The 21,239-nt window shown below is 42.2% G+C and overlaps 1 protein-coding gene across 1 annotated transcript in view; it reads right to left on the bottom strand.

Moving 5' to 3' along the window:
- Positions 1 to 18,563, bottom strand: part of ITGBL1 (integrin subunit beta like 1) — a 209,719-nt gene extending 191,156 nt beyond the window's left edge. Inside the window, exons 1-2 of the mRNA XM_049647174.1 lie at positions 18,430 to 18,563; positions 17,072 to 17,289 (exon numbers count right to left, since the gene is read on the bottom strand). Of these exons, the coding sequence (XP_049503131.1) occupies positions 17,072 to 17,289; positions 18,430 to 18,527 (316 nt within the window). The 5' untranslated portion in view covers positions 18,528 to 18,563. The remainder of the gene's footprint in view (positions 1 to 17,071; positions 17,290 to 18,429) is intronic.
- Positions 18,564 to 21,239: the final 2,676 nt, after the last annotated feature.

The raw sequence follows: 21,239 nt of genomic DNA, 5'->3' as shown, positions 1-21,239 counted from the left end.
AAACTTATCTGGATGTGACATTTTGTGCAGGAGTCACTGAATTTTTAGTCTTCTCGGTTCTGGTACCCATTCATTATGGGATGAACTGCAGTCTTTGGGAGCCAATGTGTCCCTTGGCCACCACTCACCACCCTCAGATGGCTGTTTTAGGAACAATGGATCCTGCTCCCTTTGCCCTCAAAACCATTATCTTCTCAACTTCCTGTTTATGGCCCCAAAGTCGCCCCTTCTACCCTCCCAGGTGGCATATAGGTAAGGTATCTAACCAGCAAGGAGGAAGAAGTACCACTGCTTAGCACCAAAGCCAGGCAGTCGTTCCCTAGTTGGCAGAGACTTAACCCTTTAATTTCCAATTATGAAGAGGCCAGGTGTCCCTGGAGGTTCCAGGACTTGGAGTATCTAAAAACCAGTGTGACCACAACAATTTATATTTAGCAAATAAGTCTGGCCCCTATCTCCCCAGCCCCATCCTTGATTCCTGCCAATTCCATCATGCATATAACAATGTACCCAGCATCCTCCTTTCCCTTTTCTTTCTACGGCCACCACCACACTCAGAATAGTCTTAGTTTTCACTATTGGCTGTTAAAATAGCTTTCTCATTGTTCTGTCCATTTAAAGGCTTTTCTCTTTCCATTTATCCCAAGATCTATGTCCCGAAATTTCTATCTGGAAAAGCCAATTCTCTGCTCACCATTGCCTGCCAAGGGCTGTCCACAGTCCTTTTTCCTTTCTTTTTGGTATTGAAAGGCTGCCTATGAGCTGCTCGCAGTTCTCTGCAGAATTCTCCCTGAGAACCCCTCGGAAAGCACCCACTGACCTCAGTCCCATCTCCAGATTTTGCTTATTTCCTCCCTCCGGCTAGAACCCAGTTCCTTTCAAACCCACTAGTTAATCTCTTACTTATTTTCAAAACAGCTCAAACTCCTCCTATGCAAGGCACTTTGCAATTAATACTGCATTGTCCTATATTTCAAACCTACCACTACATTTCCTAAAAAAAAAGAATCGTATCATTTTATTTATTTTTGAGAGAGAGAGAGAGAGACAGAGCGAGCATGTGAGTGGGGGAGGGGCAAGGAGAGAGAGAGACTCTTAAGCAGGCTCCACACTCAGCACGGAGCCTGAGACTGGGCTGGATCTCAGGATCCTGGGATCACGACCGGAGCCAAAGTCAGGAGTCAGACACTCAACCAACTGAGCCATTGAGGCTGCCCCAAGACTCATATCTTTTAATCTTTATAGCCCCATACAGCTACCAAGGTAGAGTCTAATTCATAGTAGTTGCTTTAAAAAATATCTGGCAGTTATATACATACAACACCAATATGTATTTCTTCTGTTTTATATCTATCTTTATATAAATTCTTGGATCTTTATATATGATAAAGCAGTCCATTTTCAGAGTTTCAACTCTTAAAGATAGTGATTAACTTATACGGGCACAGTTTTTCATAATTACACACATATTTTTCTCAAAAACATTTGTACTCATATGGACTTCCAATAAAACTGTAAGTAATTTGAGTTTCAAAATCAAGGTTTATGGAAAATTAGTCCCTAAGGGACCTACGGCTCCTCATTAGAAATAAGAAATACGTTCTCTATTAAGTTAATGACCTACCTAACAGTGTTGCAGTTTACAACGTCTGCCTGACCAATCAATGGTTGTGGGACAGCTCACACAATTTAAAACTGTTTAGGTTCTTGAGTCTTTTTTTTTTTTCTTTAATGTTCATTTATTTTTGAGAAAGAGACAGAGCATGAGTGGAGGAAGGGCAGATAGAGAGAGAGAGACACAGAATCCGAAGCAGGCTCCAGGCTCTAAGCTGCAGCACAGAGGCCAACGCAGGGCCCGAACCCACAAACTGGGAGATCATGACCTGAGCTGAAGCCAGACGCCCAACTGACGGAGCCACCCAGGTACCCCAGTTCTTGAGTCTTAAATAAATTGAATTCTGCTGTTGTTTAAAATCTGAAAATGAGAAATCTGAATACTACCAAATATGTTGACTGATTCCATTGCCTTTTTGAAGTTCTCAGAAGATAAAAAAAAATTCCAAAAATAGCTAATTCAAGTCACCTAACACATTATCCTACATAAAATATTCTTTTGAGGTGGAAAATGTGTGAAAATTAAAACGTGTAATTTAGCAAAAAGTAGATCAATGGCGTACTAAATGTGCACATGAAAACAGACAACCATTGAATCTGCCTCATGACATATGTCTGGTTTTCATCAAACCACCGTATTTTATAGCATTTGGAGCACGCATTTCTGCAAAGACCCATTGAAACATGTCAGAAAAATGACAGACTGGGTATATTTAAGTACAGTGGAGAGAAACACTTCCCCTTTGACTCACAGGACATTAAGTCTATATTTAGAGAACTCATTTTTATGAGATTGGGATGAATTCCCTCATCAAATACTAGCTTCTGTATATATTTTTGCTCTTCTCTTTTTAATTTTCTTACCCCTTCATAAAAATCAATATAATTTACTGTATAATTAATATGGTTACATTTAAAGCTGAAACATATTTACCTCCAAATTAAATTTAAATATCAGATATTTATAATCACATCAATCAACTAATTTCACTGAGGAGCTACGATATTGGAATACCTATGTTAAATCTTGTGGCTGATAAAATAATTGCTGTCAACAGCTCAGCTCTCCCCTGCCATGTCACATTGCCATGTGGAGGAGAAGGCAGAGCACAGATATGGGGCTTGACCATGTGACTCCTTTTGCCCAACAGTACGTGGACACGATGGGCAGGTGACTCAAAGCGTTAAAGACCACTGAGCATTTCCTCTTACCCTTTAGCCCTCCTGTGACCCACCATGACAAAAGCACACCCCGACAGGGAGCTCAGCCCGCTCTCCAGAATCCAGTCCAGCCCAGCTGAGTCGTGGCTGAACTACACACCCAAGAGTGGGGACTAGATTTGTTTTTGGTGGTTTTTGGTAAGCCACTGAATTTTGGGGTAGTTTGTAATGCAGCAATTCTTTTGTTTTTAATGTTTATTTACTTATTTTGAGAGAGAGAGAGAGAGAGAGAGAGAGAGACAGAGAGCAGGAGCAGGGGAGGGGCAGAGAGAGAGGGAGGGAGAGAGAGAATCCCAAGCAGGCTCCATGCTGTCAGTGCAGAGCCCAATGTAGGGCCCAAACTCACAAACCGTGAGATCATGACCTGAGCCAAGGTCAAGAGCCCGATGCTTAACCAACTGAGCCACCCAGGCACCCCTGCAGCAATTCTTGAAGCAATAGCAATAAAGTCCTAAGAGAGAATGTTAGAGAACATTTACTCCTGCCCTGGAAATTGCAGAAAAGGAATTTAAACATTCTTGGGCATCTGTTACCTGGTGGCATTATGCAAAACAGGGTAAGTCAACACAAGAGTGACTGCACAGCTTTTGGTGTCGGATGAAATATGATCTTAAACATTCCATTTAATCTTTCTCAGGCCCAGCTCTTTCTCTTTAGAATGGCAAGATGACCCACCCAGTAGGTTTACTGTGAGAATTTAACACAAGAGGCATAGAGCAAATCCTAAATAAATATTAACTGTATCATCATTACCTTATTTCAATTCCACAATAACACTGTAAGATATATTATTATAATTAAACAGATGTTTTTTAAAGTATATCCCATACAGAGGTGCCTGGGTGGCTTGGTTGGTTGAGCATCTGACTCTTGATTTCAACTCAGGTCATGCATGACCTCACGGGTTCATGAGATCAAGCCCTGCATCCGGCTCTGTGCTGATAGCATGGAGCCTGCTTGGGACTCTCCTTCCCTCCCTGTCTCTCCCCCTCTAGAGTGTATCCCATAAAACGCTGCCCTTTTTGAAAGGAATTGTTTCCTATACTGTCGCTATTTCCTGCAAATAATCCCGCACACATCACTCACCACATGTTCTTCTATCTCATGCTAGGCACTCTCCCCAGGTTGACTAGTTCTCTTCCATGTAGAGGGCAGCAGAGGCTGTTGTGGTTTTTGACGTGACTATTATGATTCTGATATGGCTTTTGATATCTATTTTGTGGGCAAATTTCAAGATGTGCACAGATATTCTTTTATTGTATTCTCATAAGCTGTGTGCCGACAGTTGGGAATTTAACAAATGCCAAGTCTACTTTATAGAATGTTAATGTCTGTAGTAGAATGCCATGCAGGTATGCCATTGGGCACTCATTAACTATTAAATTATGAGAATTCTAAAAATTCTCAGAAAGTAAAGCTTTCAAGGCAAGCTGAAGGCAATAGGCCTTCTTTCTGCAGTGGTCAACTGTCCGACATGAAAATCTTTCCACCCCTTTCCTGAACCAGCAGTCACTGGATTTCAGCACCTGCTGCTTTCTGATGGCTCCAATCTCCCACCCACCCATGTTCGGTCCTCCGCTAGTCACCTCTTTGGAGGTGTTTAATAAATGCTTGTTGAATTTAACCTAACTGAAGCTGAGAGAAAGCCAGTGACTCAAGCAAGGTCACATAGGAAGTAACAAGAGTGGAAAACGAACTGTTTGTTTTGCTTTTTAATTCCAATTCGCAGGCACTCTCCAGAGCAGTGTGCCTCTACATTTCCATCCTACCCAAACCTGCTCCCTTAGCTTTCCCAAAGGAAAGATTACTAACTTCACGAGAGATTATATTAGCAACAGATTAGTGCACTGCCACTCCTAACTCTTAAAATTCTACACCTGGCATATTAGCAGGGATGAAATATAGAAGGATTAGAATTTCAAAAATCCTAGGCAGCTTGAGGAGTGACATACCCACCTCCAAAGAGTAAAGTACACCCTCATGATGACCCAGTCAAAATTGTTCACTTTTCTATAGACACTTATATTCTCTCACTGTGCATTTCTGCTGATTCCCATTGCTTTGTTCTCAAAAAGGCTATACATATATTAAAAATGGCATGTATTTTAATTTCTGGATTTCACATTATGAATAATTTTATAAGAGCAAAAGATTCTCTCGAATGTGATTTATTCTTCTTAGTCAAAATAAAACTAGTTAATGTCCTTGAAAGTAACAAATATATATTCAACTCTCCTACCTATGTTTTCTTTCATTCTTATAGACCCTGAAAATCAAAGGTTATAGAAAAGTTTCTCTCGTTGCTGATTCTGGAGAACCTTTATTTTGATAAGAGTCGGTGCTAAACGCAATCTCTCTGAGAATATCAATTACAGCTGAGAGAAATGCTCTTTGTTAGTATGACATTTAATCCCAATGCTCTCTGCTACCCAGACTTCTTTCGATACTAAATGAATAAGGTGTTCTTCTGCCCAGTATTGGAGCTTTTACACCTGCTACCTCTGGCATAAGGCAGAAATGAGAATGAAAATCTGCTCTTCCAAGAAAAAAAATCAACAGAAGATATATTTTTGAATACAAAAATTAGGTCCTTCAAAATTATGTTATTTCAGGACTCCAAGTTCATGAAAATATTTACCCTAAATATGTGGTTTCAGAACAACTGTAGTATGTTCAAGAAGAAGCCACCTATGGATTTGGGGGGCAAATTTTTCTTAGGGTTCCTTAATATGATAGCAGGAAAACAACAATTTTGACTACCTCTTAAAAGTTATATGACAATTGAATGAGAGTTCAAATGTATGAAAATATTTTCCAGCAAAGCATACTCAAATAGAAATAGATATTTTCCCATTACTCCTTTGTATTACTAACACAGCATTAATTTTAAGGCTCAAATCCATCCAAGCAGGCAATTGAAGTCTATCCAGGACACAGCTAGAAATCAAATATTTTTCTTCTTAAAACAAATGAATTATTTCATGTCAGGACGACTCTTGGAGCTTATATAACTAATGATGTTGACCAAGAAAGAAAAAAAAAAGTCCATAACTTGCCTTTTGTATTTTGGAGAGGAAAAGGCTTAAGTGGCCAAGTCATTTTGTTTAGAAAAATAACTAGCTTCGTCTAAGTATTTTGCACAGCAGAAAATGATAGCTTTCAAAGAGCAGTAATGGCCAATTAGGAAATACGTTTACCATGTTTTGATTTTCTGATTTTGCCTCCTTACTCTCTCCCGTTGACTAAATCATGAATTTGCCGTTAAGGCCCTGCCATAGGAGAAGTTTCTAAGCAATACCAAAACTCATCGACCTCTTTAAAAAACAACAACAACAACAACAACAACTTTTTTTGGCCTGCCTTCCTCAGAAAGTATCCAGATAAAATAGTAAAACAGAAAACTAGAGTGGGTTACTATTCACTTGGAATAATTTGATGCTTGAACTAGTGACTATATACAATTAGGAGGCTAGGGCTCTTGGCAGAGAAACTTGTCTTCCGGCATAAGTCAGCAGTGAGGTGACTCAAGGTCAAGTCAATGAGCATCCTTCTAAAGGTCTTGTTTTTCTTTTCCCTTTATAAAGCTATCATTCTTCCACCCAGCCTTAAGTAAGATGATTTAGAGTAGACAGAAGAATGAGTTTTATTACAAAATATAGTTTCTTATTTGCCAGGAAATGTGATCCTTGAAAAGACAAAGCACTCTTTTCCAAAGAAAATGAGATTTGCAACCACCTTGCAGCTCTCTGTCTTTACCAATTTAAGAGTTAATAGAAAATAGCTTGAGAATGTACCCATGCAGGGGGCCTAAAAATGCCCTGGTAAATCCCCCTGGTACTCTCGGTTGCTGCTGTATGATATTTCTCCCCTTCAGATATGTCTCTTGACCTTGAATCCCACACCAGGCTTGGAATTTAAATTTCCCTCAGGACAAAGGTTTCGGATCTCCTAGTTCCACCTGATTTGAAGTTCCCCTCCGCCAAGATCAGCAATGTGTGAAGACACTTCCATTAACAGTTCTCTTGGCTGATCACTCCCTCACATGTGCCTTGGGACTCAGTCATTTGGTGGAAATGTCTGTGTGTACATGAAAGAATAAGGGAGCTAGGGAGATGTGCGCACGTATGTGTACATACATCAACAAATAAAACATCAACAAATAAAACATCCTCCTACATCAATGAATAAAACAATAACAAAAACTAGAAGCAACCAGAATTTTCACTAAAGGGCAAATTGTTTATTAATAAAGCAATATATCCCTACCATAGGATATTATACACCTATTAAAATTCTTTTTTTTTTTAATTTGAGAGAGAGGCGGGGGGAAGAGGGGCAGAGAGAGAGGGAGAGAGAGAGAATCCCAAGCAAGCTCCACGCTCAGCACAGAGTCCAACATGGGGCTTGATCCCACAAACCATGAGATTATGACCTGTGCTGAAATCAAGAGTTAGACGCTTAACCCACAGAGCCACCCAGGCACGCCAGGCACTCCAATTCTCCACCACATATATTATTAAGCTAGAATCAGAGCTGTGATATATTCTTAAGGAGAAAAAAACAAGAGAGAGGGAGAGAAACAGGGCTGTGAGTGTGTATGCACATTTATAACATGGGTGTGTATACAAGCATGGGAAAACAGGGAAGTATATGCCCCAAATTTCATATTGATTAATGCCAGAGGTTATGCCGAAGAACAGACTAAAGAGGAGTCACAGCACACACATATTTAGCTTACCTGACATCAATTGTATGTGTTTCAGTGTTGAGGTAAATACTTGGCAGTAAAGGAAAGTGAAATCATAACTTAAATAGTGTAGAGATTCTGTTATTCCATCCAGTGAGTGGAGGTCCCAAGTGGGGACAAGAGGGGAGTGTGAAAGAGATGGTGTTTCCCTGGGCTGATGTCCTTGGTATATGTCTCTACTGTGAGCATCCCACCCAGCTGAGGGTCCCCAAATGAACAATCCAGCTAATACTCCTCTGATACCCAGCCAAAAACCAAAAATGGAGTAAACACAGAAACAGCCATGGAGTAAACACTCATTTACTAGTGTTTACTGTGCTAGACTGAGAGACGGTGTAATCAACTCAAACACAGGGCCTTCCTTGGAGATTTGTCAGGGGAATGTTTAAACTTCAACTGTCTGATTTTGTGCTGATGTAGAATCTGTTCTCTGAATAAAATTCAACTCCACTGCACTGATTTTTATCCATGCATTTATGTATTGTTTGACTTTTTGTAGCAGACATGTGTTGTGTTTTAATCAATTTTAAATACAGAGATAACTAAATAGATGGGAAACTTAAAAAACATTTAAATACATGAACAATGCTTGTATTCTCTCCGGTAATTTAATTTCTGGCAACCAGATTTTGAAAAATTACATCTTTGCATAGAAATAATAACCCCATAAAAATAGCTAGGCAAAAAAAGCAGTATATGTTGAATATATAAACAGGTACAGGGAATATACATTCATAACCGGCCACTCGATTACTAGCAAATACACTTAAAGCAAAGACATACTCCCTTTTGCCTTAGCATAATCTCTTTAGAGATTCTATGTTTAATAATGATAATAATAGCTCCCATTTAGAATGGCAATTACATCGGCTGTTTTATTAGATGCTTCATGTGTATTTTCTCACTTAAATTTTGCAATAACTCTCCACAGAGTATTAACGATATCCCATTTCAGAGATGAGCAAACTGAGTCTTACAGAATTCACCCAAACTTCTGGAATCCACACAGCAGGTAAACTGGGGTGGAACCCAGCCCTACCATTGTCACCAGAGCAAGTTCTCAACCACTATACAAATGCCCCCATGGCCCTGTTTTAACAGACTTGAGCTTTTTGAATAAAACCACTGCTTCTGATAGGATTATATTTTTTAGCTGCCAGAAAACCCCAAAATGACAGGGGCTGAAACAAAATTAATTATTTTTATGTGTAAAACACAGTGCAGAGGCAGGCAGTTCAGGACTAGTGTGGCAGCTCCACATTGTCCCCAAAAGTCAGGACTCCTGTCTTGGGGGTGAGCCATCCTTATAGGTGGCTGCCATATTCATCTCTCGATGCAAGGGGGCCCCTGCAACTAGGTGCATTCGAGGCAGGAAGGAGGGTATATGAGCAAAACAAACACCTCCCTGCAAGTTGGCTGCCTTTGGGAGCCCCCACAACGTCTCTGTTTACATCTCTTCGACCAGAATTCCATCACACGTCCACACTTAGCTTTCAGAAAGGGGATTCGTTGAAAAAGTGGGAGTTTTAAGAACCAGAGTGATTACTATTGAATCTTAAGTTATTTATGTTCCTCGGATTCAACAAGCCCATCTCCAGTGTCTCCAGAACATTCAGCGATGTTCACTAAATACTCAAAAACTCTCTGAAAGTAAGTTGTTTTGGCTTTGTTTTGTATTGTGTTGCTTCTCCCATTTTTGTAAGATAAAGGAATGGGTTCTGCGTTCAACCCACCTGAGATCAATGCTTCAGAAGAGATGAAGGAACGGCCAGGAAACTCAGAAATCTCAGTGGAGGTGAGGGTCAGAAGCAGCAATGCACTGAGTGTAAACTCTGCAAATTTGCAGAAATCTTAGGGTTTCCAGTAAAGAAAATGACAAAAAAAATAAAAATTCTAGATTCAAAGACTAACCACACACTATTTAGGGCATGGCTCTAGAACCATAAATCAGGGTGAAGACTGCAGGGACAGGAAAGTTCCAGAATCAGGGTGAAGTTTGCAGGGATAGGAACACAAAAGTCAACCTCCTGGGACAAAGATAGAAACCAGGGTCAAAAACTTAGACATCCAGTGAGCTGCAATGTTAACCCAGTAAGTCTCAGGCTGGAGATGGCCAGGGCTGAGTGCTCAACCTAGCCTGGACACGATGGAGAAGGCACGCTGACTGAGCTGAGATAGTTCCAAAAACTCACTGACAGTCAAAGGAGGAAAGGTGAACATAGACTTGAATCCAGACGAAGATACAACATGGGAGGAAAATCACTTCTTTGGGAGTCAATATCGTTTGACTGAGTATCAAGCGAGGGTAGAAGAGGGACATCTGACATAAGTAAGCATCCTAACTCCATTGACTCACTAATCACTCCTGCATTTAGCTAGGCAAATAATATTATTATCCCCCATTGATAATATTATTGTCCCCGTTTCTAGATAAGGAAACAGAAGTTGCAAACGTTTAAGTAACTTGCCCACAGTTGGCAAGTGATAATGTCAGGCATCGAATGTAGGTAATTGCTGGGCTATAAGTCACTTTTTATGATCTGGACCAGAAGCCTGGTGTTTCTTATCAGCAGTGGTGTGGGAAAGACTGGGGCCAGGGAAATTAAATCATGAAGATAAGCACTGAAAGGAAGGAAAAGATGCAGCACTGGCATCCTAGATGCAGCACAAGAACAGACAGGTACTAATGGAGTTGGAACCTCTTTCTCTTGCCATCCACACATTACAGCATTCCTCCTCGTGCACGTCCCAGGACCCCCAGAGATGCTCACATCCTTGTTCCTGGAACCCATCAATAGCTTACATGGCAAAAGGGATCTTGCCAAAGTGATTAAAATTATGGATCTTGAGGATGTGACAATGGAAGAAACTCAGAAAGACGACATCACGAGAAGGATCTGACACCTCGTTGCTGGTTCTGAGATGTAGAAGTGTACATGCAAAGACCCAAGAGAGGCCTCTAGGAGCTCAGGAAGACCCCCAGCTGACAGCCAGCAAAGAAACGCGACCTCAGTCCTACAACCACATAAAACTAAACTCTTTCAATGTCAAATGACCAAGAAATGGATTCTTTCTAAGAGTCTCCAGAGGGTAAAAGACTTGCCACCAGCTTAGCCCTGGAGACCCTGTGGGACTTCTGACATATAAAACTATAAGAAAATACATGTGTGTCGTTTAAGCCACAAGGTTTGTGGTAATTTGTTATAAGGGCAACAGAAAATGAATACAATGGCAGGAGATGGAATTGAGGAAAATGTCTTACTTCATAACTCCTCATAATTCTTAGGACAGAGAACACTATCCAATATCTCTGCTGCTATGGAATTAATCACGTGCCTCCAAACCTTGAGCATCAGGAATCACAAGGTCAGATTCGACAATCTATGTCTGAGTCCCAGAGAGCTGAGAAGCTTTGGGGGTTAAGATATTAAGAGACATGGGCTGTCCATTTTAGCATCATGTCTCAAAGTATAGGGGAGGCTTCTGAGAACCCTATGAAGGAGGTTTTTTACTTTGAAAATTTAAATTTTGTAATATAAATAAACTCACTCCCGTATGTCCCCTTCTCTTTCTGGGGAAATTCTACTTGAAAAATAACCATGGAACTTCTCACATTGACACTACTTGATCTAAACACCATCATGTCATAAATACACTCTTCTAGATTAGCAAGGTGTGGGGATGACCTGGTCCCACGACAAGGTATTTCAGTCTCTATCATTGAATTGCAGAGTACTCTACAAATAAAGCAGTACAGATGGGAGAAAGTGAAGATGAAAATCTTTCATTTTTATGTGTCCCTTGAGGCAAGACAGGATGTACTTATCCAACATGGATGAACCTAAGAGAGTAGAACTAAAAAAAACCAAGAGGCTTGCATGAAGTGAGTGAGCTAGTGGTGGGGAACTCCTGAATGTGTTCTCCAAAACTAAGGACATGTTAAGACCATGATGAAAACACAAGAAAGGAGGTGATGTGGAAAGTGGGGTCTGTCTGTTCAACACAATCGTTTACTCAATGGGGTAGTAAAGAAGAGGCAATGGTCTTACGTGCTTGGTGCCCCATGCGGGGGCACAGAGGGAATATAAAGAAGCAACCATGATGGCAAATACCAAGGTGGAGAGGCTGGACACAGTCAAAGGAGTGGGCAAGGAAGACAGAATGTGGTTTGAAGAAAGGAAGAGAAGGTGGAAAATGGAAAATGACTAAGAAAGGAAAAACCAAAGAGTGATTCCACAAAATAGGCTTGGAGGGAATTACACAACTATCCAAGAAAAACACAACTGTGAGGAAAAGCAGATCAAAGAGTCCTAAGACTGACGCTAAAGAGCCAGGAAGTCCAGTTCTCATGAATAATCATATACAATTCTCACACTATTTGGGCACTTGGGTGGCTCAGTCGGTTGAGTGTCTGACTCGTGATTTCGGCTCAGGTTATGATCTCACAGCTCATGAGTTCGAGCCCCAGACAGTGCAAAGCCTGCTTGAGATGCTTGTTCTCTCTTTCTGTCTCTCTCCCAAAATAAATAAATCAACTAAAAAAAAAAAACCTCATACTATTTATTTAGCAGTGTAAAAGAAATATCTGCAAGAAAAAAAATGCTACTATTTATATAATAGGGGTATTTCCATGTATTTTAATTACTTTTATATTCAGTTTATATACATGAATCAATGTTTATAAGAATGTTTTATACATAGTATGAATTAGTGTATAAATGCATAATTATGTGGGTATTAAATATATTTATACATAAATATAAAAATTATTCTGAATAATACAATGCAGGATGCAAGGTTCTTTATATCCATAAAGATGTTCCAAAAAAAGAATCTAAGTTTCAGAGAAATCAGATGGCTGGCTCAACGTTAAGGATACAAACAATTTAACCCAAGTTAACAGTTCAGACATGATCCATCTAGTCCTAGATCCACCACCAATAAAGTCCAAATTCATTCGGCTAGCTATAATTCCTCATTTTTACAGCAATTTCAGATTTCAAAGAAGTGTTTTTTCTCTAATAAAGATTTTTAGCCATTGATTAGGAGTCATGTGGTTCTTTTTCCTGACCCTCATTCCACCAGTTCTATCACACTTCCAGTCACTGATTTATCATTTTACTCACCCGTGGGTACTAAAGCATGTTGACTGTACCTTCAATAGTCTTTAAAATTCATCATAGTTCTGGGGCGTCTGGGTGGCTCAGTCAGTGAAGCATTCGACTTCGGCTTAGATCATGATCTTGCGGTTTGTGAGTTCAAGCCCCGCGTCGGGCTCTGTGCTGACAGTTCAGAGCCTGGAGCCTGCTTCAGATTCTGTGTCTCCCTCTCTCTTTGCCCCTCCCCTGCTCACTCTCTGTCTCTCTCTGTCTTTCAATAATAAATAAAGGTTAAAAAATTTTTTTAATTTAATAAGAAAAAAATTTTTAAAAATCATCATAGTTCTTATTCTCACTCCCTTGGGCTACAGTTTAAATAGCATCTAAATGGAGTTCCTCCCCATCAAGTGTCTACCCTAACTTGCCATGCCCTCAGACAGCCTGTTAATTCTCATGGGTCAGAGTACTAACCATTGTTCCCATGTTCAAACCACATCATGGCTCCTATATGCAGCTTAATTAAGCACAGACTTCACATTCAGGTTCAGAGCTCTCAAAAAGTATGTCCTACTAACTCAAAATATCTTCCAGTAGTTTCCCCACAGCCCTAAGATCCAGCCAAAGCCAAACCTAGATACCTCACTAGTTCCCAAGCACACCCACATGCTTTTATGCCTCTAAACCACTGCTTGAATTTTTCTTCCCTGAGAATTCCAATAGTCCACCTTTTGGACTAAAAACCTCCCTGTACACACAAAGATTTATGTCAAAAGCTACCTCTTTCTCAAGTGTTTTAACCACAATATTTAATTCCTGTCTGAATAGAACTCTCACAGAAATTTATAGAAAGTATATTCTGCATTGCATTACACGTATTTGGTATTTCTTTTCATCTCCCTATTCAATGGAAAGTTGTCATATTTTCCACATCTTTTTTTTTTTTGCTACGATGAATAACACTGTTCGAAGCATTTGTGTCAACTTTTTTTTTAATGTTTATTTATTTTTGAGAGATACAATGTGAGCGGGGGAGGGGCAGAGAGAGAGAGGGAGACACAGAATCCGAAGCAGCTCCAGCTCTGAGCTGTCAGCACAGAGCCCAATGCGGGGCTCCAACTCACAGACTGCGAGATCATGACTTGAGCCAAAGTCAGACGCTTAACCAACTGAGCCCCTCTTTTCAACATCTTTATACCCCCTTCAACAGTAGAGGATCTAGTAAATATACAACTTCATAAGTATTTGCTAAATTCAATTCAATTAGTTCTTCCCAGTTACTAAAACTGAAACTCATTTAAGTGATACATTTCAAAAATGATTCGAATAGATTAAAAAAAACCAACAACAATATTTTAGGTCTGTCTGGGTGGCTCAGTTGGTTAAGCTTCCAACTCCTGATTTGGGCACAGGTCATGATCTCATAGTTCCTGAGACTGAGCTCCATACAGACAGCACAGAGCCTGCTTGGGATTCTCCCTTTCCCTCTCTCTCTGCCCCTCCCCTGCTTGCGCTCGCTCTCTCTCTCTCTCTCTCTCAAAATAAATAAACTTTAAAAAAACAGTATTTTATTTAAGTGTAATCATACTTGTTCAGGGGATTATTCAGAGATGCTCTCAAATACTAGCTGAAAGTTTGTTTTTATAAAATCAAACATTTTACTCTTCTCAAAGAAATAGCCCACCCAAATTAGTTTACTTCTCATTTGACTGTGACACACACAGGAACAACTTCTGAGCCAGATCTTTACACTACAGAAGTCCAAGGAAGATTCATGGGCCACGAACAAGTGGAAACTGGAAGAAATAAACCACTTATGACAGTATACACAAAATCACTTTCAAGCAGGCTCAAACTAAAATAAGTATCTTTCTTATGATTCACAGTATAAAAATCCCAAAGGACTTAACTTTCAAAGGGCATGGTGTATCTAATACAGCTGCTCTGAGGTTTGGCCAAAATAGCTATCCTTGCTCGACCTTTTGAGCTTTGGATCAATAACAGGCCCAGGCTACATGACAAAAACCAAACTGCTCTCACTGCATCAAATGTCCAACAAAGACAAAGCCAGGCTATCTAGCTACCCATCTACCTATGCATCTATCTATCCATACGAGTTCACATTTTGTGTGTCACTGTAATAATATTACGTTATAAGCATCCACACACATTTATATGTACTGAGCACTTTGTGCAAAACACTATTCTAAGTATTTTACATGTGTTAATGCTCACAACAATCCTGTAAAATAGGTAATGTTATCACTCTCATTTTGCAGATGAAGAAATCAAAGCTGAGAAAGTGTAAGGAATTGCCAAAGTTCACACAGCTATTAAGTGGTGGGGCTGGGATCGGCCTCCTGAACTCTTTCCCCCAGAGCCCAGAGTATTAATGACTCAGTGATACACTACCAGGAGCAGGATTTTCTTTTCTTCAAAGGGGTTGGGGGAGGTCTCTGAAAGCTACTCTATTTCTGGAAAGCACCATAGAGGTAAAGGCCCAGGTGCACATAAAAACATAAAAGGCAACTTGCTATGTTTCTATCTTACTCGCTATAATATAGGAACTTGTTCTTGAAGACGGAATTGAAAAGCTCAATTTGAAGCACAGAACAAGGGACGCAAGCTGGTGAGCACCTCGAAGGTGCTGTGTGTAAAGATCTCATTCGCCTGGGAGATGTATTCAGAGCATTTGCGGGCACAGATTCTCACCAGGCCCAGGAGAGCAGGCCTCGATGGGCATCAGTCACAAAGGTGAGAACTGCAAATGAACACAGTTATCTCATTCAGCCTTGAAATAAAGAGAAGCATTTTGCCTCCAGGGGAACACACACGTATGCAAACAAAACCACGCATGATTCAGTGCTGTTCGTATCAGGGAGGAAAGAATGCAGTGAGATGTTGTAAGGAAACAACACATCACTTTCCACGGGCGATCAACAAGAACACTACATACCATAGCATTCCCTCTGCATAGTTTTGCAGAAAGGACCCAGATAAGCTTCTTCAATAGGGAACTTTTATCTGACGACACCTGTAACTAGTTTCACCCATTCAAGACTGCAACTTTCTACTTACGTTTCCAATGAAAAAATGTGTTCAGAACCGGTGATATTGAAAAGGCCTTGCCAGAGGCAATACAAGCCAGAGAAGTCAGGTAACAGTGGAATTTGGAACGAAATATTAGACAATACTTAGCTTTCATTCCAAAGGGCTGTCCTCAATAATACAGCAGCTTGTGGGACTGACAAAGTTAGAGTAACAAGCTGTGGCATTCAGTACCTTTGAAGGGCTGAGCCACAGCCTTCACAGGGTAAACAAAGCCACACAGAAGCACCTGTTCCCCTCCAAATGACTTACATGACTACTTTTCCATTGTGCGTCTTAAATATTCTCAGTATGCACTTCTGGGCCCAGGTGCCAAGCAAAAAACCATTTTGCTATAAACTCACTCTTCATCACTGTTAGTGTTGGACTCTTCATTACATTGTGGGTAAAATACGTTGTGATTTTTTTCCCCCACAAACTTGCCAAACCCTGGTTAGAATCCATTGTGTTGTCCTTTTACTAACAGAGGAGCATCTGTATCATTCACAGCCACCCAACAGAAGTTCTGGTCCTAAGTAAATGAATGGCCCTAAGTAAATGTGAAAGTGGTATAGGCTGGGGGGGTTCTCTATGAAGAGATAGCTTGACCCATTCCAATATCACAACCTGAATCACTCCTTAAAAATGTACAAGAGAAATGAATTTATTTTGACTCCACTCCTTCCAAAATACCAAGCTTCACTGCAGCTGAAAAACCCAAGCGGCTAAAACAACACAAAAGCAATCGCTTCTAAGTAGATTTGGGTCTGCTTATTTTTTCCCTTGTTACAGTCTTCTGATATGCACTTCCCTCTGGGAACTATACCCTAAGAGGAAGAAGGCAAATCAGAGTTCAAAGACACAACCTACCGCGGCTGGATTTTAGGAAGGTAATATTCCCCCTGCGTTTCCTTGGTAAAAATAAAATACCGGTTTATGTTCTGCAAATATGATTAACATACGCGATTGGGATAGAGGAACCCACCAGCTTAACTCCGTTGGTGAGGAAGTTTGGAGATTTAAGTGTGTAATAAGGAACTAAAATAGAGGCAAGCTAGAGTTATAATCAACTGAGTGAATCTTACCAATATTAGTTCTACTTAAGTTTGAACCCTGAGGCGGAGGAAAGTATTGAGACACGTGATTCCAGAGTGGAGGAGCGTTAGGAGGACCCGCGCGCGCGAAGTCAGTCACCTCCTGGAGAGCTGTCTTAGGGGCCCCCTCCCGCCGGCTCTCCCCGAGAAGTGGCAGAAACCCCCGCGGGGAGTGCGCCCCCGGCGCCCGCGGTGAGCCGGGCCCCTCTTACCTGCGCAGGTGCTCCCGTCGTACGTCTCGCACACCCACTCGTGGCACTCGCACAGGGGCCCGAAGAACACGCCGGGCTCGCTCACGTGACAGATGCAGACCCCGCAGTCGCACCGGCCGCGGCCATGGCACAGAGCGCCCCCTGGGGGCTGCCCGGGCGCGCGGCACCGGCGCTCCGATTCGGCCCGGGACAGCCTGCACGCTGCACCCGGCCCAATTCTGCAAGGGCGACAAACCACAGCAGGGCCATGGTCAAGAGCAGACACAGCCCCTTCTGCTCTGAGCCCACGTTCCCCCCAACCACCCTTTTGGCGACGTTCAACTTCACAGAAAGGAAGTCTGAGGTTCCACATTTCTCCGGGGCCAAGCGAGCACCAGCCATGGGCCATCACAAGAGAATGACCCAAACGTTGAGGGGTAACCTGCACGCCTAGGAACAGGACCACCTTCCAAGTGGACAGAGGTGGTCCAGCCCTGCCTCTTGATGGCTTGGCACAGAATCTTATATGCACATTTTGATTAAATGCAAATGAATGCAAAGTATGACATTTGGCTGACTTTTCAGTACACTTTAAAAAGTCCCATTGCTGGGACACCTGGGTGGCGCAGTGGGTTAAGTGTCAGACTTCAGCTCAGGTCATGATCTCACCACTTGTGGGTTGGAACCCTCGCCCGGTTCTGTGCTGACAGTTCAGAGCCTGGAGCCGGCTTCAGATTCTGTGTCTCTGGCTCTCTCTGCCCCTCCCCACTTGCTCTCTCTCTCTCAAAAATACATAAACATTAAAAGAAATTGTAATAAATAAATAAAAGAAAAAGTCCCATTGCTATCTGATGGCCAGGAGCAGCCTTTTATGAAAAAGAAGAGAGGGATATGTAGGAAGAGCTATAGATGTTATGATAGTGTAGGACATAATATTTTCCTAGTTGCATTAAGCAGTGCTTATAAACTTTAAAAAAGTTTAGTTATTATCATGTGCCTCAAAGACCCTTTCAAAAGGCAATACAATAATGTAATGCAGACCCTGTGAAATAATTCTGCCTTATAGGCTATGAGCACACACAGGTAGGTACACAGGATTTCCTCAATCTCACGGCAGAAGTTCCTCCTGCTATGTACTAAACTAGGAGGAGATTATATATCTATATTTATTCACTGTATTTTTCCGAAGGAAAAGTAAAAGGACAGACGCGAAGCAACACACAGTGCAGACATATAAGGAATAAGAACAGGTTGGAAAGAGTTTACCCCGTGGCCAACTTTCTAACTGCTCTTGGCTTTGGGCAGCCATCCTGCAAACTCGAAGCCCTGCCACACAAAGCAAGGCAGGTCGGTCTCAAAGAACAACAAACCAAACTTACCTCAGAGATGGCGAGAAGCTCTGAGGAACAGCTGACAGCCCCGCGAAGAGAAGGGAGGAGGCCAGCAGCAAGAAGTTCCTGATGGCTGCAGGACGCATGCTGAGCTCCGGGGCTGTGCAGGCGAGCTGCGCTCCTGCAGGGTGGGGCTCCCGGTGTGTGGGGGTCTGGGGGGGGGGGGGGCGGGGGGGGGGGGGGGGGGGAGGGGGAGAGGTGCCACCGGCGCAGACCGTCCCGCAGACGGACACACGGACACGAGACACCAGGACGCGCGGGTCGGGCCTCTACCAGGAGGGGCGAGTGCCTTGATGAGCTGCCTGCCTGTGAGGATTTGGGCAGCGGCACCGCTCTGGGCGGGGTGCTGGTACCAAACCCCTCAAGTGCGGAGTCTAGGCAGAGGAGTAATTAGAAACAGTTGTACAAGCAGATGGTTTATTTTGACATTAAAAAAAAAAAAAACGTCCTGTTCACAGATTTAAGAAAATCATTTCTTTCTTCAGTGCAGGCCCCAGAGATGCGGAGTATTTGGGCTGGTTGATATTCAAGGGACAGATAAAATAGTCCCTTAGATGTGAAAGGGGGGAAGGGGAGGGCTAGTGACGTCAGCGTGAGCACTTAGTAGGGAATTATTTCCCCCAAGGGCTTTTTCAGAAGGTGTGTTATTTGGGGTATGAGTTCTAGGGGGCCAGCGCAATGGACGAATATAACTTTTTCTTGTACTTTTTACTCTTTAAGTGATGGGTTTTTCATTTCTTAAGCCTTTAACAAGTTTGTCATGATTCTGGGTGTTTGGGCCAGTAGCTTATCACACCACATTTTTTCTTGTCTTGGACGGTTCAGATCTTAGTTGTCCCAAATTCACCCCATTTCCCCCCCTCCCCCCCTGCACCAAGTAGGAAGAAACAAAATAAAATGTGAGATTCTGGCATCAACTGCACTGAAATATCATCAGTGTCCCTTATGAAGCACCTACTATGCGCCAGTCCCTTAGTATATTTTATCTCCAATGTCAACAATAACCACTCATTGGTATACTCATTTGGCAAGCCCAGGTTCAGCATCTATCAGGTACCAGGCTCCGTGCCAGATGGAACGGACACAACTGGAGAATTATAGAGACATGATCCCTGTGCTTGGAATCCAGTGGGCCAGTGGACATTAATCAAACAAAAGCAAATATAAAAGACAAAGTGCAATGAAAAAAGAGTGCAGTTCCCTCCAGAGTAGCTGGACGTGCCTGAGCTAATCAAGATGGTGGCATTTGAGCTAAAGGATGAGGGCTGAAGAGAAGAAAATTGGGTGGGAATGGGGAAGGGGTGGAAGAGGGGGAGAAGCGTTCTTATCCCCATAATCAAGCTCAAGAAACCAAGAGCAAAAAATGACCTCTTGCTCAAAAGTGACTGACTTGCTCAGATTCCTGCAGGAAGTTATAGTGGGGGCTCCAGCTGAAATCTGGGAACTCAAAGCCCATACACTGTCCTCTACACTGTGTGGTCACCTGGGGAATGTAGTGGAGGGTGGCATGAAAGGGTAGAAAATGTTCTTTCTTAGGTCTAAGCAGAGCACTTCAGAGGCAGTGGCTCCTCACCAACTAGAACCATCCAAGCTACTGTTGTGTGGCCTTAACATCCAGATAAGCTATAACAGGATGGGATATCTCCCTGTTATTTACATGAACAGACATAAGACTACCCCCAGCATTTGCTTTCTGAGGCAAGAAGGCAAAGAAGTTCCTCCATTGAGAGCCTACCCCTTTTCTCCTGTCTCCCCAATCTCTTTCTCACCAGGAGGGGTCTGGGCCACAACAGTAGCCCACACAGCTAAGCCTTCTCCAAATGGCTGACCCTTTGTCAACCCTTAAGCCCAGGCACGTGCACACTGGTGAGGGGATCTGCCATCAGGAGGACGCACTGGGGAAGGGTGTACATGGGTCAGAAAGTGGTCTAGACAGGGAATTCTGGAGTCCTTGGTACTAAGAGTGTGGTTGAGAGGGAGTGACATAGGCTATAGGTTGGTAAGTTCCCTGGGTCACATGAACTACTCATCCTGGGGGTGGGGGGTGAAGGGTTGCATTTGGAGGACAGACACTATACAAGAGACACTAAAATCCTTCCTTTGGAAGGAGTCACTAAACAAGCCATTCTCAAAGTATGATCTGTGAACCAGCAGCATCGGCAGCACCTGGGAACTTGTTAGAAATGCAAGTTCTCAGGCCTAACCCCAGACCTACTGAATCACAGGGGGCCTTTAAAAATATTCTGAGAAATTTATCTGAGAAGGCTTGCAAAGCTCAGGGCCCAGGGCTGGGGCCACGGATGCCTAAATCTAAGGGTGGATTTACACTCACTCCTGGTTCCACTTCCAGAATTGTATCCCCTCTCAGCCACGTGGAACACTATGAGGATGTAGGAACAGGCTCTCCTGCCAACATCTAAAAACCTTGGTGACTCAGAGAATATGGGAAGAGTAGAAGAGAAGCATCAATTCCAAAGCCTGACTAGGAATTTGCAGTGAAAACATGGAACTTGTAACAAATGAGTCATGTGTTACTTTCTGCCTCTTTTCTGAGAGGGAAAAGAAGAATCATTGTGAAATACGGACGTGGTGTTTGAACATTTTGTTCATGAATTAGGGCAATTCTTTTACCCTGTGGTATTTTCATACAGTGTGGTGTGCAGTGAGGAATATCATCGTTAAGAGTGTGCAGCCATGAAGATCGGAGGTGCTAGGTGACAGAAAGCATTTAAATGTTCAGATCATTATATTACTGTGACTCAGAAATAATACTCCCAGCAAGTTGAAATAGTTACATT

Source organism: Panthera uncia (genome assembly GCF_023721935.1).
Source record: "Panthera uncia isolate 11264 chromosome A1 unlocalized genomic scaffold, Puncia_PCG_1.0 HiC_scaffold_16, whole genome shotgun sequence".
In the NCBI taxonomy this organism is placed as follows: Eukaryota; Metazoa; Chordata; class Mammalia; order Carnivora; family Felidae; genus Panthera; species Panthera uncia.
Note: the sequence above shows the minus strand (reverse complement) of the source record. Positions and strands in the feature narration are given on the sequence as shown.